Genomic DNA, 14,597 nt, shown 5'->3' with positions numbered 1-14,597 from the left:
CAAGACACACATACCAAGAAGGCACAGTTATTAAAACATGTTTCATAGTAAAAAGGCATCTATAGTGTACTCATCTGGAAATTAACCTTGAATCTACTTTGTATTTGGAGAAAGAAATGCATATTAATAATGTATATGCCATAACATAAATACATATAATGTAATGAATTGTATATTATAAAATATACATAAAACATATTATGAAAAGCAGAAAAACATGAACATACAGCCTTCTCAGTGTAACTTACATCATTAATAAGGCCAGAAGCCTGTTTGACAGCTGCAAAGAAAGGTGTGTCACATGTGTACTTGAAGTTGCCTCTGTTCTTCTCGTATGTTGCTTTGTAGAGTCTCTGTTAACAAAAAGAAAACAAAAAACAAAAAACAGAGGTGTCAATTTTTTGTCAGTTTAGAAATGTGTTGATGATCTGATTTCCTTGTATCAGTTCAGAAATAAAATTATTTACCTCACTGTAGAGAGCCTTGTTATGCTCAGCCTGGACCAAAAGTGGTGTGTCCCACACATAACAGCCAACACCCTTCAGCCAGTCAAGATCCTCTTTGTATTTGATCTGATATGGATGAGAAGGAGTTAAAATGTTAAAATATTTATCTCCGATTTGGCTATACAGACTTAGGCAACAGCTTACATGAAAGTCAAAGTTTACTCACATCACTGATGCAGTCTCTCACAATCTTGCTGTGGAAGAACTCAGGACGATCGGGGATGGACTTCCAGGTGCCCAATGTGCTGATATACTTCTCCCTGTACTTAACCTGTGATAGGAGCAGACAGTAAGGGCCTAAGCACTCTGGATCAATTCCCCTCTGATTTAAAAATGAAGAAGCTCTTCACTGACCTCACTGATGTCATCTCTGACCCGCTTAGCACAAACAATGTCCAGGGCATCCTTAACAGTGTGATAGTGTCCCTTGGCTAGCTCAAAGGTCTCCTTGTAGCGCAGCTAGAGGGAGGAATAACCACCAATAATGTTAACAGGGTCAATAAATTAACTACAAGTCAAGGTAATAGCTGTTAGGTAAGAAAATGACTTATACTTACATCACTGGAATTAAGGTAGGCCTTTTTGGCACGAATCAGGATAGGTGTGTCATGGATAGCAGTGTACCTGTGCTTCATCTTCTCATACTGTTCTTTGTACTTGATCTAGAAATAGGACGTATAGTAGAAAGATAACAGGATGATTACAAGATTTTAAAACATATATATAAAAGTATGAAAATGTGCAGATCAAATCTTTCTGGTTCTCACTGATAATGAGACTCACCTCACTGTACACCACTTTCATCGATCTGGCATGGTTCAACATTGGTGTATGTGACTCTGGGGTGTAGAAGGCTCTTTCTTTGGAAGCAGGGCCAGTGTACAACCACTACAAAAACAGAAAAATGTATTTTTACTTACAGGGTTAAAACCATTGTATTTTATAACCAAGTCAATGAGTATGTCATATGACATATCAAAGGATATTTAATGGAGAAAAAAAACAATCTATTTTTTATATATATATAAAAGTACCTTACCTTGTTAGTGAGGGTCTGGGCCCACTTGGCTCTCTTAAACTCTATAGCATCTGCAGTACTGGTGCACTTGGTCTTCTGTACATTGCCGTCAGCTTTGTACACCAGCTGTGAGTAGAAAGAGACATCACATAAAAAAGTTAAGTGGCCATTTTAAAATCTATTTGATATTTCTACAATACCATGACCTGAAACAGCTCAATGATCAACTCACATCACTTATGTGGGTCTTTAGCTCAGACACACGCTGATACTCAGGGGTGTCCAGGACCACAGAGAAGTTGGCAAAGTTCTTCTTGGCGTCAACATCGTAGGAAGTCTTGAGGGTGAAGAGTAAAATATTAATTAGCGTTAGAATGAAGAACATATGTTATTTATTTGTGCAGACGATAGGGTAGACGATGATGATAATGATGATGATTAGTTACCCTGAATTTGTTGATTTCGCGGATGCGGACCATTTCAGGGGAGTTAAAGACAAAGCAACCAATGCCTCTCAGCCACTGCAGGTCCTCTTTGTATTTCAGCTACAACGAATGAAAACAAATACAGTTATAGGAAGCACACAAAGTACATATTTATTCTTATATCTGAATATTCAGTCATCTATTTCTGAATATTCATAAATGTATTTAAATATGCATATATTGACTGAATATTTATAAGTGTATTTAAATGTAGGGTAAATGTAGGATACATACATCACTGTTCAGCTCATTGACGTGGAAGCAGTGCATCAGCTGTGGAGTGATGGGCATGGGCAGCAGTGTTCCTCTGCTGTTGTAGTACTTCTCTTTATAACAAACCTATAGAGTATCACAGAAGACGTTCAGTGTAAATAGTGTGATTTAGAAAAAGAAATCAAACTAAAATATTAACTTAATATAAAATAAATGGAATAAAATTGCTGACACAAGCACTAAGCGAATGTATATTTTATACACAGAAATACGGAGAGAAAGAGAGAGAAATCAAATAGGGGTTACTTACATCACTGATGGCCTCCTGGGTCGCCTTAACCTGTTTGATCTCAGGAGTGTCATATACAGAGTGAATCTTGTCCTTTTCTTTCTCATACTTGGCACGGTACAGACGCTGAAAGCATGAAATGAAGACAAGAATATTTCAGAAAAAAAATAGTTTCACTGACATGAGCAGTAATGTATTTTTTCAAGTTTCTTATTTGTGTCTAATTGTCTTACTGTATTGGTGATCTGGTTGGCCTTTCTGATGGTGACAAAATTGACACCATTGGGGTCCAGTTTATAGCTCCTGGCTTTCATGAGCTCATAAGCTTCCTTGTACTTCACCTAGAGATGACCAAAGCACAAGTTGACACATAATGGCAGCATCAGATAAACATACCTTAACTGTGGAGGACATTAAGAAGCCTTACATTGCTGGCGATGATGCTGGTGGCCTTGGCCTGCTTGATAAGTGGTGTGTCATGAGGAAGAGCATAGCCGGTGGGCATAAAGCTCTTGCTGGCCTCTTTGTAAATGTTCTAGATGAAAAGAAAAGAGATGTCATGCATTCAATCTGAGAGTGACTCAACACTGTGCTGCAGATAAAATGGCAAAGGACTTAGGAAAAGCAATCTTACGTCACTCTGGATGAAGTTGGCCAGACGAGCCCTTTCAGTGTCGACAGTCACGGCAGGAGCAGTGTTTTTACCCTTTACATTGGTGACATAGTCACTGCGGTAGTTCAGCTGAGGACGGGAATGGACAGGAGTTAATGGATAGGACAGGAATTCTCTATGCCCATTTAAAATGCTGGTTCAAACTATGGTCAATGTATTTGGTTAAAATGTTTACAATCATATTGATGAATTATATTTTACTTACCTCACTCAGGTTCTGGGCACTCATCTTGCATGTCTCATAAACAGGAGTTTCCATCACAACAGAGTAGTCTTTTAAATGCTCAATTCCCTTAGCTCTGTACAGTGCCTGAAAGAGGCAATCAAAAAGGGTTTAAACAGAGAGTGAAAAAAGTGTGAGCAAGAAAAAAAAAAAAAAGACCATGTATGAGATGCTGAGCAGGAGACAGTCCACACTTACCTCACTCTGCAGCTTCATGGCTTGCTTGCAGCGCAGAATCTCAGGGGTGTCCCAAACATAGCAGCCAATTCCCTTCAGCCAGTTCATGTCATCTTTGTAGAAGATCTGTGGAGAAACGAGTATTCAGACAATGTCAGAGAAGCTAAATGAGTAAAAAATGGCACTTTTTAAAGTCTAAAAGAAGCAGTGCACTGATTTTCATAGTGAAATTATACTGGAAACTTATTTTCATTGGAACTGTGGTACGAAACAGAAACCTTTACATTTTCAGCTGTGCGTAATTAACATTTAGTAATGTGTGAACAGGAACACTTCATAATATTGAAATATCTAAGATAAGAGGGTTTACTCACATCACTTAGCTGCTCATTGACCTTGCGGGCATGCACATAGACCTGCATGTCAGGCAGGCAGATCCACTGGTGCAGGTATTTACGGTAATCAATTTCGCTAATCATTTTCTGGGTGTTGCGGGAAGCCACCACATCCAGCATGTCAGGAGGCACATGGATTTTGGCTTTGGTCTTTTCCCATTTCTCTCTGTATAGACGCTGTAGTAAAAATATAGAGATAAAGCAATTAGAAACTGCATCATGGCTGTGATCTGGTCAACCACATGGACTCATTACTCTTCACTTACATCCAGGTTGAGTTTACCAGCCTTGATGCATCTGGCAGTGGCTGGATCATCAGCCAGGCACTTAGGCAGGCTGTAAAGGGCCTTGAACTTTTCATAATCCTCCTTGTATTTCACCTGCAGAAATCACAGTAATCTCATTAGTGATGTTCATTACATATAAAAATGTTTGGATTTTGAGAAGCTGTTACTGAGTCGGACTCACATTGCTCAGGATGACCTTCTGCTGTTTGGCATGGGCCAATGCATGGGAGTCATGAGGGATGCTGTAGCTCTTGGCCTTGATTCTGTCCCAGACAGCAGAGTATGTTTTCTGTTGGTGAAAAGACAAATCATTCAGAAACTCAGCACTAGTACATTTGTGCTACATTTCTTAAAATCATCTTGAGACATCTTAATTACTTACAGTGCTGTAGAGTTGCTTCAGGTTGTAGCATCTTGCATAGTCATAGGTGTCCAGAACTGTGGTGTACAAGTGCTTCTCTTTGTGATAAGCTTCTCTGTAGTTCAGCTGTGAATGGAGTGAAAATCATGTGTAAATCTAGCTAAAAAACACTGCTTCTGAAGATTTCTGAAAACAACATTCATCAGTAAATAAATTCTTAAAGACATACTTCACTAGCCCATGTGTGGCCCAGAATAGCAGTCACGTACACAGGGGTGTCTGTCACAATGGAGTAGTTATTGAACTCCTTCTTACCCTCTGCCTTATACTTGATCTGTTAAATGACAAACACAGAAGAACAGCATTAATACACATATTCAGTTAAAGGAGAGCTGACTGTTCTCTTTGAAATCTGCTACTCACGTCACTCTGGAGCTCGTAAGACTTCTTGGCACGCACAATTTCAGGCGTGTCCCACACATAGCAGCCAATGCCCTTCATCCAGTTCAGGTCATCTTTGTAGAACACCTAGAGGAAAAGTTCAATAAATACAACACATTCACCTTACATGGTCTGGGGGAACACAAACAGAGTTTGATTTGAAATAATATTAAAAAAAACCTACATCACTCAGGATCTCATTGGCCTTGCGAGCGCGGATAGCATCATCCTGGTCAGGGTGGCACGTCCACTGGTGCAGGTAGGTACGGTACTGCACATCACTCAGGATGTCTTGACATTTTTTAGCAACCACATGGCTGATCATGTCAGCAGGAATGTGTAGCTTAGTCTTGGTTGTATGATAGTCCTTATGGTAGTCTCTCTGTACAAAAATATCATAATTTAATTATTTAGCATAAAAAGCTACGTATCTTTATCATTATTACAATACCATTATATTTTACTTGATTAAGGCATAAAAAGAGGATTGTATTTGAAATCCTATATGACAGAAGGAATGTGCTGTATATACTGTATGTTAAGCATAGCTTACCAGGTTCTTCATCTTTTCTATTTTGCCAAAGTGGACCACCTCAGGGAAGTCAACCAGAGTGCCAGCCAAGTAGTGACCCTTGGCTTTTTCATGAGCATCGTGGTACTTAACCTGAAAAAAATTAAATCTAGCAATCAATAACTAGACAAACATACATTACTTCTTTAACATTGTCTTAGACTTATTACTTAATGTACTGACTGTATACATTTAAAACACTAAATAGGCACTCACATCACTGACGATGTCTCTGCTCTTCTTGGCTACTGTAAGTGGCATATATTGATGGTTCAGCTGATAACCAGTGGCCTTTGCTTCATCCCATTTGAGTTTGTACAGTTTCTAAAAAAAAGCATGTAACACAACAAGGTTATTCACATATACAGTTGTTTATAAAATAGCATTAAAGAGTGAGTGGTAAGTGCTTTACCTCACTGATGTTCTTTGCAAACTCCCTGCTGTGGGCCAGCTGTGGTGTATCTTCAGATCCAATGTAGTGACCCTTCTCCAGGTTGAAAGACTCTTTGTACTTCAGCTATACAATGCAATAGGAAATGGGTTAATAAGTGGGGAAAAGGAAATGGAAATAATGACATTTGTAAGCATATAAATATAAACATTTAAATATATCCTAAAATAACATTAATAAATGAAACAATTTTATAATAAATAAATTATTTTATGCATTAAGATTTATGAATAAAAAAAGGAATTTACTCCACATGTTCTAAATCAGCCAATGTCAATTTAAATAATTATGGTCAATAAATCTGATTGTTGATTTATTCATTTGAAAGTTAGCAAGTCTTATTAAACTGCAACTGGTGCCAAATAACTTACAAATAACCAAATAATAAATAACTTACATCGCTGAGGTTGAAAGCATTAACCTTGGCCAAGACAATTTCAGGGCGATCCACAACAAGGGTGAACTTGCTGAAGTTATCAATGGCATTTTTCTTGTAATGTCTCTGTTTAGAGAAAGCAGAAGCAGAGGTCAGTCTGTGGTGATGAATTCTCATACTAAATGGCACTAAATAATTCTGGTGTAGCACTCACATCATTAAGGATCTTCTGGGCTTTTCTGACTTTAACATGATCAACAGAATCAGCTGCCATCCATCCGCAGCCACGGATCCATTCCAAGTCTGCCTTGTATACATTCTAGAAAGAGAGGAAGAGATGATGAATCTCCTATTATCTTAACACATGTTTACACATGTTTGTGTTTATGTATATAAATACATGAATTTACACAGAAGCAGTAAAAAATGTGTAACACTTACATCACTGCAAAGATCATAGACTTTGCGGGCTTGAATAACGTCATTCTGATCAGGCAAGCAGGTCCAGTTGTGCAGGTATGTTCTGTAGTTATCGTCATTAACCTGCTGCTGACACTTCTTGGCTAATTCAAATGCCAACATGTCTACAGGAAGGTTAAATTTGGTCTTAGACTTGTTAAAGTCCTTTTTGTACAGGGCATCGCTGGCAATCTTGGCAGAGTTCACAGCCAGCACCATCAGTGGGTCATCCTGGACGCTTCGGGCACCAATGTGATGACCAACTTGCTTACGATAGCCTTCCATGTACTTGTACTGCACCAAAAGAAAAGGGTACAGCTCATTTTGTGCACAAACCAAAAGCCATACGCTCGTATGTTAGTGATTTTCACATGGATAAATAAATATCAAGCATTCAATATTACATTAGTGAAACAAAAACATTGCTGGATTGTTAACTCACATGACTCTGCACTTTACTGGTGTTGATGCACTGTTTAATGGGAACAGCATCTCCAGGCATGAAGTATGAGGTAGCCTTTATCTTATCCCAGTCTTTGGTGTAAAGTGTCTGTACATGATGAAAGGGAATAAATCAGTCTATGCTAATTTCGTAAAGTATTTCACTGGCAATTGAAGAAAAGGAAGGACAGAAAAAGGATCTCGTACTGGATGAGTATTCTTGGCCACCTCCCTGGCTGTTGCCAGAAGTGGGGTATCCTGCAAAGTGTATTTGACCTTATCACGGTGCCATGCCTGACGGTAGCTTGCCTGGAACACAGAGGAACACAGAGGAAAGTAAATTCTTTAGAATACATGTTCAATACACCATCAACCAAGGGTTTCGAGAAAAATTCTAATCATTTTCATCACAATCTAAAAGGCAATTATTTTGGGGGGTTTTAAAAATAGTATTTCTCACCTCATCGAGCACATTAGCAGCATTCTTTGCACACACCATGTCAACCCTGTCGTAAGGTATAGTGTACTTCTGCTCATCCAGCTTCACACGGTAGCCTCTCTATAAACAGCATTCAAGAAAAAAAATAGCATTTATTAAAAAAAAATTAAACTATACTGTTCTGAAAGTATTTAGCTACATAATTATTTCAAAAATAGAAGAATAACTTTCATGGACTTACATCAGCCAGGATCTGCTGGGCATTCTTGACTTTCTTGACTTCTATACACTCATGGGGGCTCCAGCCACATCCTTTCAGCCACTCCAGATCAGCCTTGTATACAGCCTGTCCATCATAAGAAGAAAGATTGGAATGTGTACTTCATGAAACCAGTAACCCAACGGCTTATGATCAAACATACTGAAGAATAAAACTTCAGCTCACGTCACTCTGGAGGTCATACGCCTTCCTAGCCTGAACAACATCGTTGGAGTCTGGCAGGCAGGTCCAGTTGTGAAGGTAAGTTCTGTAGTTGGCATCATTGACTTGGATCTGGCATTTCTTGGCCAGTTCAAGATTCAACATGTCCACAGGGAGGTTGAATTTGGTTTTGGATTTGTTGAAGTCCTTCTTGTATAGTGCATCACTAGCAATCTTAGCAGAGTTCATGGCCAGTATGATCAGTGGGTCATCTCTGACACTTCGGGCTCCAATGTGATGACCAACTTGCTTACGATAGCCTTCCTTGTACTTGTACTGCACCAAGAAAAAGAAGTACAGCTCATTTTGTGCACATCAAAAAGCCATACACTCGTATGTTACTGTAAAAGTATTGTCAGAAGACTTACATCACTAGCAATGTCTCTAGAAGCTCTAGCCTTCAAAACAGAGACAGCGTCCTCTTTGATCTGGTATGCTTTTGCCTTCTGGGAGTCCCAGTCTTTGGTGTACATTTTCTGTAAGCAGGACAACCGGTCAGTGAAACAATCAGTTTAAATTGAAAAAATCATTAAAAAAATAGATATTTGAGGGGTTCACTTACATTGCTGACAGCAATGGCATTGGCCTTGGAGAGAATACATGCTGGTGTGTCTGGTTTCATATGGATAGTTGTTTTGTCCTTATCCCAGGCCTCTCTGTATTTCCTCTGTAATCAGAGACAACAGAAAATATGAAAAAAACTTCTGTTTTCTGAAAGATGTTACTTTTCTTCAGTCACAGTGATTTTACTGTACACACAGTTATGGAAGGGATGAGAGGGACTTACATCACTGAGGATATCAGCATTCTGCTTGGCCAGAACAATGACAGGCAGGTCTGCTGCACTGGTGAATGGAACTGTGCTTGGATGCTGTTTGTATAAATTGTCGTTGAGGATTTTCTGGGCGTTCTTGACTTTAAGAACCTCAACAGAGCCTTGTGGCATCCAGCCAATTCCACGCAGCCACTCTAGGTCAGCCTTGTACACAGCCTAGGAGGAAAGTATTAAAACCTAGTCAGCTATGATGATGACTATATGATATATATATATATATATATATATATATATATATATATATATATATATACACATAAATGTGATACATAAATGGAGTTTTTCAGAACTATACTCACATCACTGCGCAGATCATACACTTTCCTAGCCTGGACGACATCATTAGAGTCTGGCAGGCAGGTCCAGTTGTGCAGGTAAGTTCTGTAGTTGGCATCATTGACCTGGATCTGACATTTCTTGGCCAGTTCAAGATTCAGCATATCCGCAGGCAGATTAAACTTGGTCTTGGATTTGTTGAAGTCCTTCTTGTACAGGACATCACTAGCAATTCTTCCTGAGTTCAAAGCCAGTACAAGCAGGGGGTCATCCTGAACACATCTGGCTCCAATGTGATGTCCCTGTTGCTTTCGGTAGCCAGCTTTGTACTTGTACTGCAATATTGTAACAGTGAGAACTTAGATTTGATTTGTGTATACATATCTGATGTTATTTCCTAATTCAGAGTACAGACACTTACGTCACTGATGATGTCCCGGGAAGCCTTGGCAGCTTTAACTGCAACTGCATCCTTCGGCAGGAAGTATCCTTTATTAAGACTGTCAACAAAGGCTTGACGGTATTGTTTCTGTAATAGGATTAGAAATATTAAATCAGGGTTATGTTTATGGGCTAAACATTGTATAATTATAACTGTATAACTGTATTATGTCCAGCCATGTATATTGTGCCATGTTACTTACAATGCTATTGTTTATTTTGTTCTGTCTGCTCAATACAATCTCAGGTGTATCTGGCATGATGTGGATTTTGATTTTCTCCTGATTCCAGGCATCCACATAAGCTTTCTGCAAAGCAGTAAAGGTTAAAATAGAAAGAAAAAAGGTTACCAATTTGAATGTGACAATAAATTAAATTAATTCTTATTATTCATTTTCTCACTATTTATTTACAAGCAAAATTACAATACATGTACCTGGTCCATAACCTGAGCATTGGCTTTGGCAAGAGCCATGGGGACAGAATCTGTTTTGCTGGTAAACTTGAAGTTGCTTGGATGTTGACGGTATTTCCTCTCACTCAGGATTTCACCAGCTTTTTTCACCTTCTCTACATCCACAGAACCAATAGGAACCCAGCCCATGCCCCTGATCCATTCCATATCAGCTTTGTACACAGCCTTTTTTAATAAGAGAAAAAAAGGCAAAGATTATCACCTATGATCTGAGAGAAGAAAGCTGTGCACTAAAAGGGACTTGAGTAAATAGCCATGCCAAAAAACTTACATCACTGCGCAGGTCATAAACCTTCCTGGCCTGGACGACATCATTGGAGTCTGGCAGGCAGGTCCAGTTGTGAAGGTAAGTTCTGTAGTTGGCATCATTGACCTGGATCTGACATTTCTTGGCCAGTTCAAGATTCAACATGTCCACAGGCAGATTAAACTTGGTCTTGGATTTGTTGAAATCCTTCTTGTACAGGGCATCACTAGCAATCTTAGCGGAGTTCAAGGCCAGCATGATCAATGGGTCGTCTTTGACACATCTGGCTCCAATATGGTGACCAACTTGCTTACGATATCCAGTCTTGTACTTGTACTAAACAAATATTAAAGGGTTAAGGGTCATTCGAAACTAATCGAATACACAATATTCACATAGTTTAATGAAAAAATAATTCAATTGAATACTCACGTCACTAACAATGTCCCTGGATGCTTTGGCAGCCTTTATGGAAACAGCATCAGGTTTAAGGTCATACCCCTTTCTGAAGCTTTCTTCAACTCCTGCCCTGTAGAGTTTCTGTACATGGGTTAAAGACAGTGAAAAACACAAGTTAATAATGTGAATAATACATACATTTAGAAAAAAATGAAAACACCCACTAACACCTGAAACCTACCCTGCTATTGACAATAGCATTGGCCTTAGAGAGTAGGATTTCTGGGGTATCTGGATTAATATGGATCTTGACCTTATCAGTCTCCCAGGCTGAAATATACTGACGCTGAAAAGTAATAGAAAAAAGGACCATTGTTACATTTGTGCCATCAATGATATGAGGACTTAATGAATGGCAACATGCAGAATGAAGCATGATGACAAATAATTCTCACTGGGGGAATGCATGAAATTTTGAAAACTTTATTATATATTTTAAGCAAATTAACCGAAAAAATATTGAAAAATACTGATTCATCTTCATTTTTAGTTTGTAATCAAATTTTACCTGGTTCTTGATGTCAGCATTTGTCTTTGCCAGGACCATGGGCATGGATTGCATGTCTTGCGTAAATTTAAATGTGTCTGGTTTTTGCTTGTAGAGGCGATCACTGAGGATCTCTCCTGCTTTCTTGGCTTTTAAGACATCCAAAGAACCGATTGGGACCCATCCAATGCCTTTCAAGTCCTCAAGGTCTGCTTTATATACAGCCTAAATAAAAGCAATATTACTTCTAATTATTACAAGTATAAAAACAAAAACAGAACACTTAACATGTGCAACTGTTCAGAACAATTAACTGACAAAAATGTTCATTTAAAACTTACGTCACTGCGCAGATCATACACTTTCCTAGCCTGGACAACATCGTTGGAGTCTGGGAGGCAGGTCCAGTTGTGCAGGTAGGTTCTGTAATTGGCATCATTGACTTGGATCTGATTCTTCTTTGCCAGCTCGAATGCCAGCATGTCCACTGGGAGGTGGAACTTGGTCTTGGATTTGTTGAAGTCCTTCCTGTACAGGGCATCACTAGCAATCCTAGCTGAGTTCAAGGCCAGCACGAGCAGTGGGTCATCCTTGACACTCAGGGCTCCAATGTGGTGACCGACTTGCTTACGATATCCAGCCTTGTACTTGTACTACAGTGAAAAAGTGGCAGAGCATAAACACTTGACTTAACACATAATCCGTTATTAATCTTTCAACATAATACAGAAAGTTGCAAGATAATAAAATGCTCACGTCACTGATGATGTCTCTGGATGCTTTGGCGGCTTTGATAGAAATAGCATCGCCACGTAGATCATAACCCTTTTTCTTGGCTTCTTCATTGGCAAGTCTGTAGCTTTTCTGTTATAGATTTTGAAATGAATAGATTAAAAAATTGAAATGAACTTGATTTAAGCAAAAAAAAAAAAAAATCTTCACATGAATTCTGTACTCAATATCATAGCTTCAGGACACAATATAGAAAAAACCTTACCTCACTGTAATTAACCTTGTTCTGTTTGGCAAGCAAAATATCCATAGCATCAGGCATAATGTGAATCTTGGTCTTTTCTTTTTCCCAGTTTTCAATGTAACGTTTCTATTGGAAACAAAAGAAATCTATTAGAGATTCCAGCTTTTGCTAGAGTTAAAAGATTTCACCTCAGAACAACTAATGAAGTGAATATAAAAACATAAATTGCAGTGTTACCATACCTTATTTCCAATTTCTGCATTGGCTTTAGCCAAGACCATTCCCATATCTTGGGTTGTGCATGTGAACTTGAAGTTGCTTGGATGTTGGCGATAAAGTTTCTCACTGAGAACTTGTCCAGCTTTCTTCACTTTCTCTACATCAAGTGAACCAATGGGGACCCATCCCAGGCCTTGCAGCCATTTCAGATCAGCCTTATACACAGCCTGATCAAACACACAAGCAGGAAGAAATATTAACTTAAATCACACCAAATAGGATTTCATGATGTATGTACCAATGTTTCAATTTACAGACTATAAAAGAGTAATTACTGCTACACATGTCAATACACTTACGTCACTCTGGAGGTCATAGACCTGTCTGGCCTGGACGACATCATTGGAGTCTGGGAGGCAGGTCCAGTTGTGCAGGTAGGTTCTGTAATTGGCATCATTGACTTGGACCTGATTCTTCTTTGCCAGCTCGAATGCCAGCATGTCCACTGGGAGATTAAACTTGGTCTTGGATTTGTTGAAGTCCTTCTTGTACAGGGCATCACTAGCAATCCTAGCTGAGTTCAAGGCCAGCACGAGCAGTGGGTCATCCTTGATACTCAGAGCTCCAATGTGGTGACCGACTTGCTTACGATATCCAGCCTTGTACTTGTACTACAGGTGAAAGGTAATCAGGGCAGTATTTATTAATTTTAACAGCATGTAAAGCATTTATTTAATTTGAACAGCATGTAAATATAACATGACCATTATATCAGGAAAAAACTCACATCACTGGCGATATCTCTGGAAGCCTTAGCGGCTTTGATAGAAATGGCATCACCACGCAGGTCATAGCCCTTTTTCTTAGCCACTTCATTAGCAAGTTTGTATTGTTTCTAGAAAAGAAAGTAGAAGTTAGAAAGAAATCATGTCACCTAAATCAGTAGAAGCCAGAATAAATAATCAACCTACTGAAACCATGTTTGAAACTTACCTCACTGTAATTAATCTTGTTCTGTCTGGCAAGAACCACCTCCAATGTGTCTGGCATCATGTGAATCTTAGTCTTATCACTCTCCCAAGCTGAGATGTAATTTTTCTGAAGTGTAAAAACATGTGCATTTAAAAACATTCAAACCAAATTTCAAAACAGGAGTGTAATTAAATAGAAACCAGCAGGCACAAATATTTTATAACACTAAATAATACTTCTTGAAACAATACCTTGTTCATGATGTCTGCATTGGCTTTGGACAAGACCAATCCCATGTCTTGGGTTGAGCATGTGAACTTGAAGTTGCTTGGGTGTTGGCGATATAGTTTTTCACTGAGAACCTGTCCAGCTTTCTTCACTTTCTCTACATCAAGTGAACCAATGGGGACCCATCCCAGGCCTTGCAGCCATTTCAGATCAGCCTTGTACACAGCCTGATCAAACACACAAGCAGGAAGAATTGTTAATAAATGAAAGTACTTCACAAAGTTTCAGACTGACTTAATTACTTAAATACTTACATCACTCTGGAGGTCATAAGTCTGTCTGGCCTGGACAACATCGTTGGAGTCTGGGAGGCAGGTCCAGTTGTGCAGGTAGGTTCTGTAATTGGCATCATTGACTTGGATCTGATTCTTCTTTGCCAGCTCGAATGCCAGCATGTCCACTGGGAGGTGGAACTTGGTCTTGGATTTGTTGAAGTCCTTCTTGTACAGGGCATCACTAGCAATCCTAGCTGAGTTCAAGGCCAGCACGAGCAGTGGGTCATCCTTGATACTCAGGGCTCCAATGTGGTGACCGACTTGCTTACGATATCCAGCCTTGTACTTGTACTACAGTGAAAAAGGTCAAAACATTATAGAAAGTAACTAAATTCTCAAACTGTGATTTAACAGTGTCAGT

At 39.1% G+C, this 14,597-nt stretch overlaps 1 protein-coding gene across 1 annotated transcript in view; it reads right to left on the bottom strand.

Annotated features, from left to right (window-relative positions):
* The window catches only part of neb (nebulin), a 58,046-nt gene that overhangs the window by 20,691 nt on the left and 22,758 nt on the right, over positions 1–14,597 (bottom strand). Inside the window, exons 52-105 of the mRNA XM_072685125.1 lie at positions 14,216–14,527; positions 13,925–14,128; positions 13,695–13,799; positions 13,489–13,596; positions 13,061–13,372; positions 12,725–12,928; positions 12,504–12,608; positions 12,263–12,370; positions 11,848–12,159; positions 11,528–11,731; positions 11,201–11,305; positions 10,993–11,100; positions 10,585–10,896; positions 10,275–10,478; positions 10,042–10,146; positions 9,819–9,926; positions 9,421–9,732; positions 9,074–9,277; positions 8,849–8,953; positions 8,655–8,762; positions 8,251–8,562; positions 8,047–8,151; positions 7,827–7,925; positions 7,574–7,675; positions 7,368–7,475; positions 6,908–7,219; positions 6,681–6,785; positions 6,488–6,592; positions 6,052–6,156; positions 5,856–5,963; positions 5,622–5,732; positions 5,253–5,450; positions 5,051–5,155; positions 4,857–4,961; positions 4,649–4,753; positions 4,448–4,555; positions 4,246–4,359; positions 3,959–4,156; positions 3,606–3,710; positions 3,390–3,494; positions 3,146–3,253; positions 2,939–3,046; positions 2,745–2,852; positions 2,533–2,637; positions 2,244–2,348; positions 1,971–2,069; positions 1,757–1,861; positions 1,546–1,650; positions 1,290–1,394; positions 1,064–1,168; positions 861–965; positions 673–777; positions 468–572; positions 249–353 (exon numbers count right to left, since the gene is read on the bottom strand). Of these exons, the coding sequence (XP_072541226.1) occupies positions 249–353; positions 468–572; positions 673–777; positions 861–965; positions 1,064–1,168; positions 1,290–1,394; positions 1,546–1,650; positions 1,757–1,861; positions 1,971–2,069; positions 2,244–2,348; positions 2,533–2,637; positions 2,745–2,852; positions 2,939–3,046; positions 3,146–3,253; positions 3,390–3,494; positions 3,606–3,710; positions 3,959–4,156; positions 4,246–4,359; positions 4,448–4,555; positions 4,649–4,753; positions 4,857–4,961; positions 5,051–5,155; positions 5,253–5,450; positions 5,622–5,732; positions 5,856–5,963; positions 6,052–6,156; positions 6,488–6,592; positions 6,681–6,785; positions 6,908–7,219; positions 7,368–7,475; positions 7,574–7,675; positions 7,827–7,925; positions 8,047–8,151; positions 8,251–8,562; positions 8,655–8,762; positions 8,849–8,953; positions 9,074–9,277; positions 9,421–9,732; positions 9,819–9,926; positions 10,042–10,146; positions 10,275–10,478; positions 10,585–10,896; positions 10,993–11,100; positions 11,201–11,305; positions 11,528–11,731; positions 11,848–12,159; positions 12,263–12,370; positions 12,504–12,608; positions 12,725–12,928; positions 13,061–13,372; positions 13,489–13,596; positions 13,695–13,799; positions 13,925–14,128; positions 14,216–14,527 (7,833 nt within the window). The remainder of the gene's footprint in view (positions 1–248; positions 354–467; positions 573–672; positions 778–860; positions 966–1,063; positions 1,169–1,289; positions 1,395–1,545; positions 1,651–1,756; positions 1,862–1,970; positions 2,070–2,243; positions 2,349–2,532; positions 2,638–2,744; positions 2,853–2,938; positions 3,047–3,145; positions 3,254–3,389; positions 3,495–3,605; positions 3,711–3,958; positions 4,157–4,245; positions 4,360–4,447; positions 4,556–4,648; positions 4,754–4,856; positions 4,962–5,050; positions 5,156–5,252; positions 5,451–5,621; positions 5,733–5,855; positions 5,964–6,051; positions 6,157–6,487; positions 6,593–6,680; positions 6,786–6,907; positions 7,220–7,367; positions 7,476–7,573; positions 7,676–7,826; positions 7,926–8,046; positions 8,152–8,250; positions 8,563–8,654; positions 8,763–8,848; positions 8,954–9,073; positions 9,278–9,420; positions 9,733–9,818; positions 9,927–10,041; positions 10,147–10,274; positions 10,479–10,584; positions 10,897–10,992; positions 11,101–11,200; positions 11,306–11,527; positions 11,732–11,847; positions 12,160–12,262; positions 12,371–12,503; positions 12,609–12,724; positions 12,929–13,060; positions 13,373–13,488; positions 13,597–13,694; positions 13,800–13,924; positions 14,129–14,215; positions 14,528–14,597) is intronic.

This window comes from Salminus brasiliensis, chromosome 8 (genome assembly GCF_030463535.1).
Source record: "Salminus brasiliensis chromosome 8, fSalBra1.hap2, whole genome shotgun sequence".
NCBI classification, from domain to species: domain Eukaryota; kingdom Metazoa; phylum Chordata; class Actinopteri; order Characiformes; family Bryconidae; genus Salminus; species Salminus brasiliensis.
This window is presented reverse-complemented; position numbering and strand designations above follow the sequence as displayed.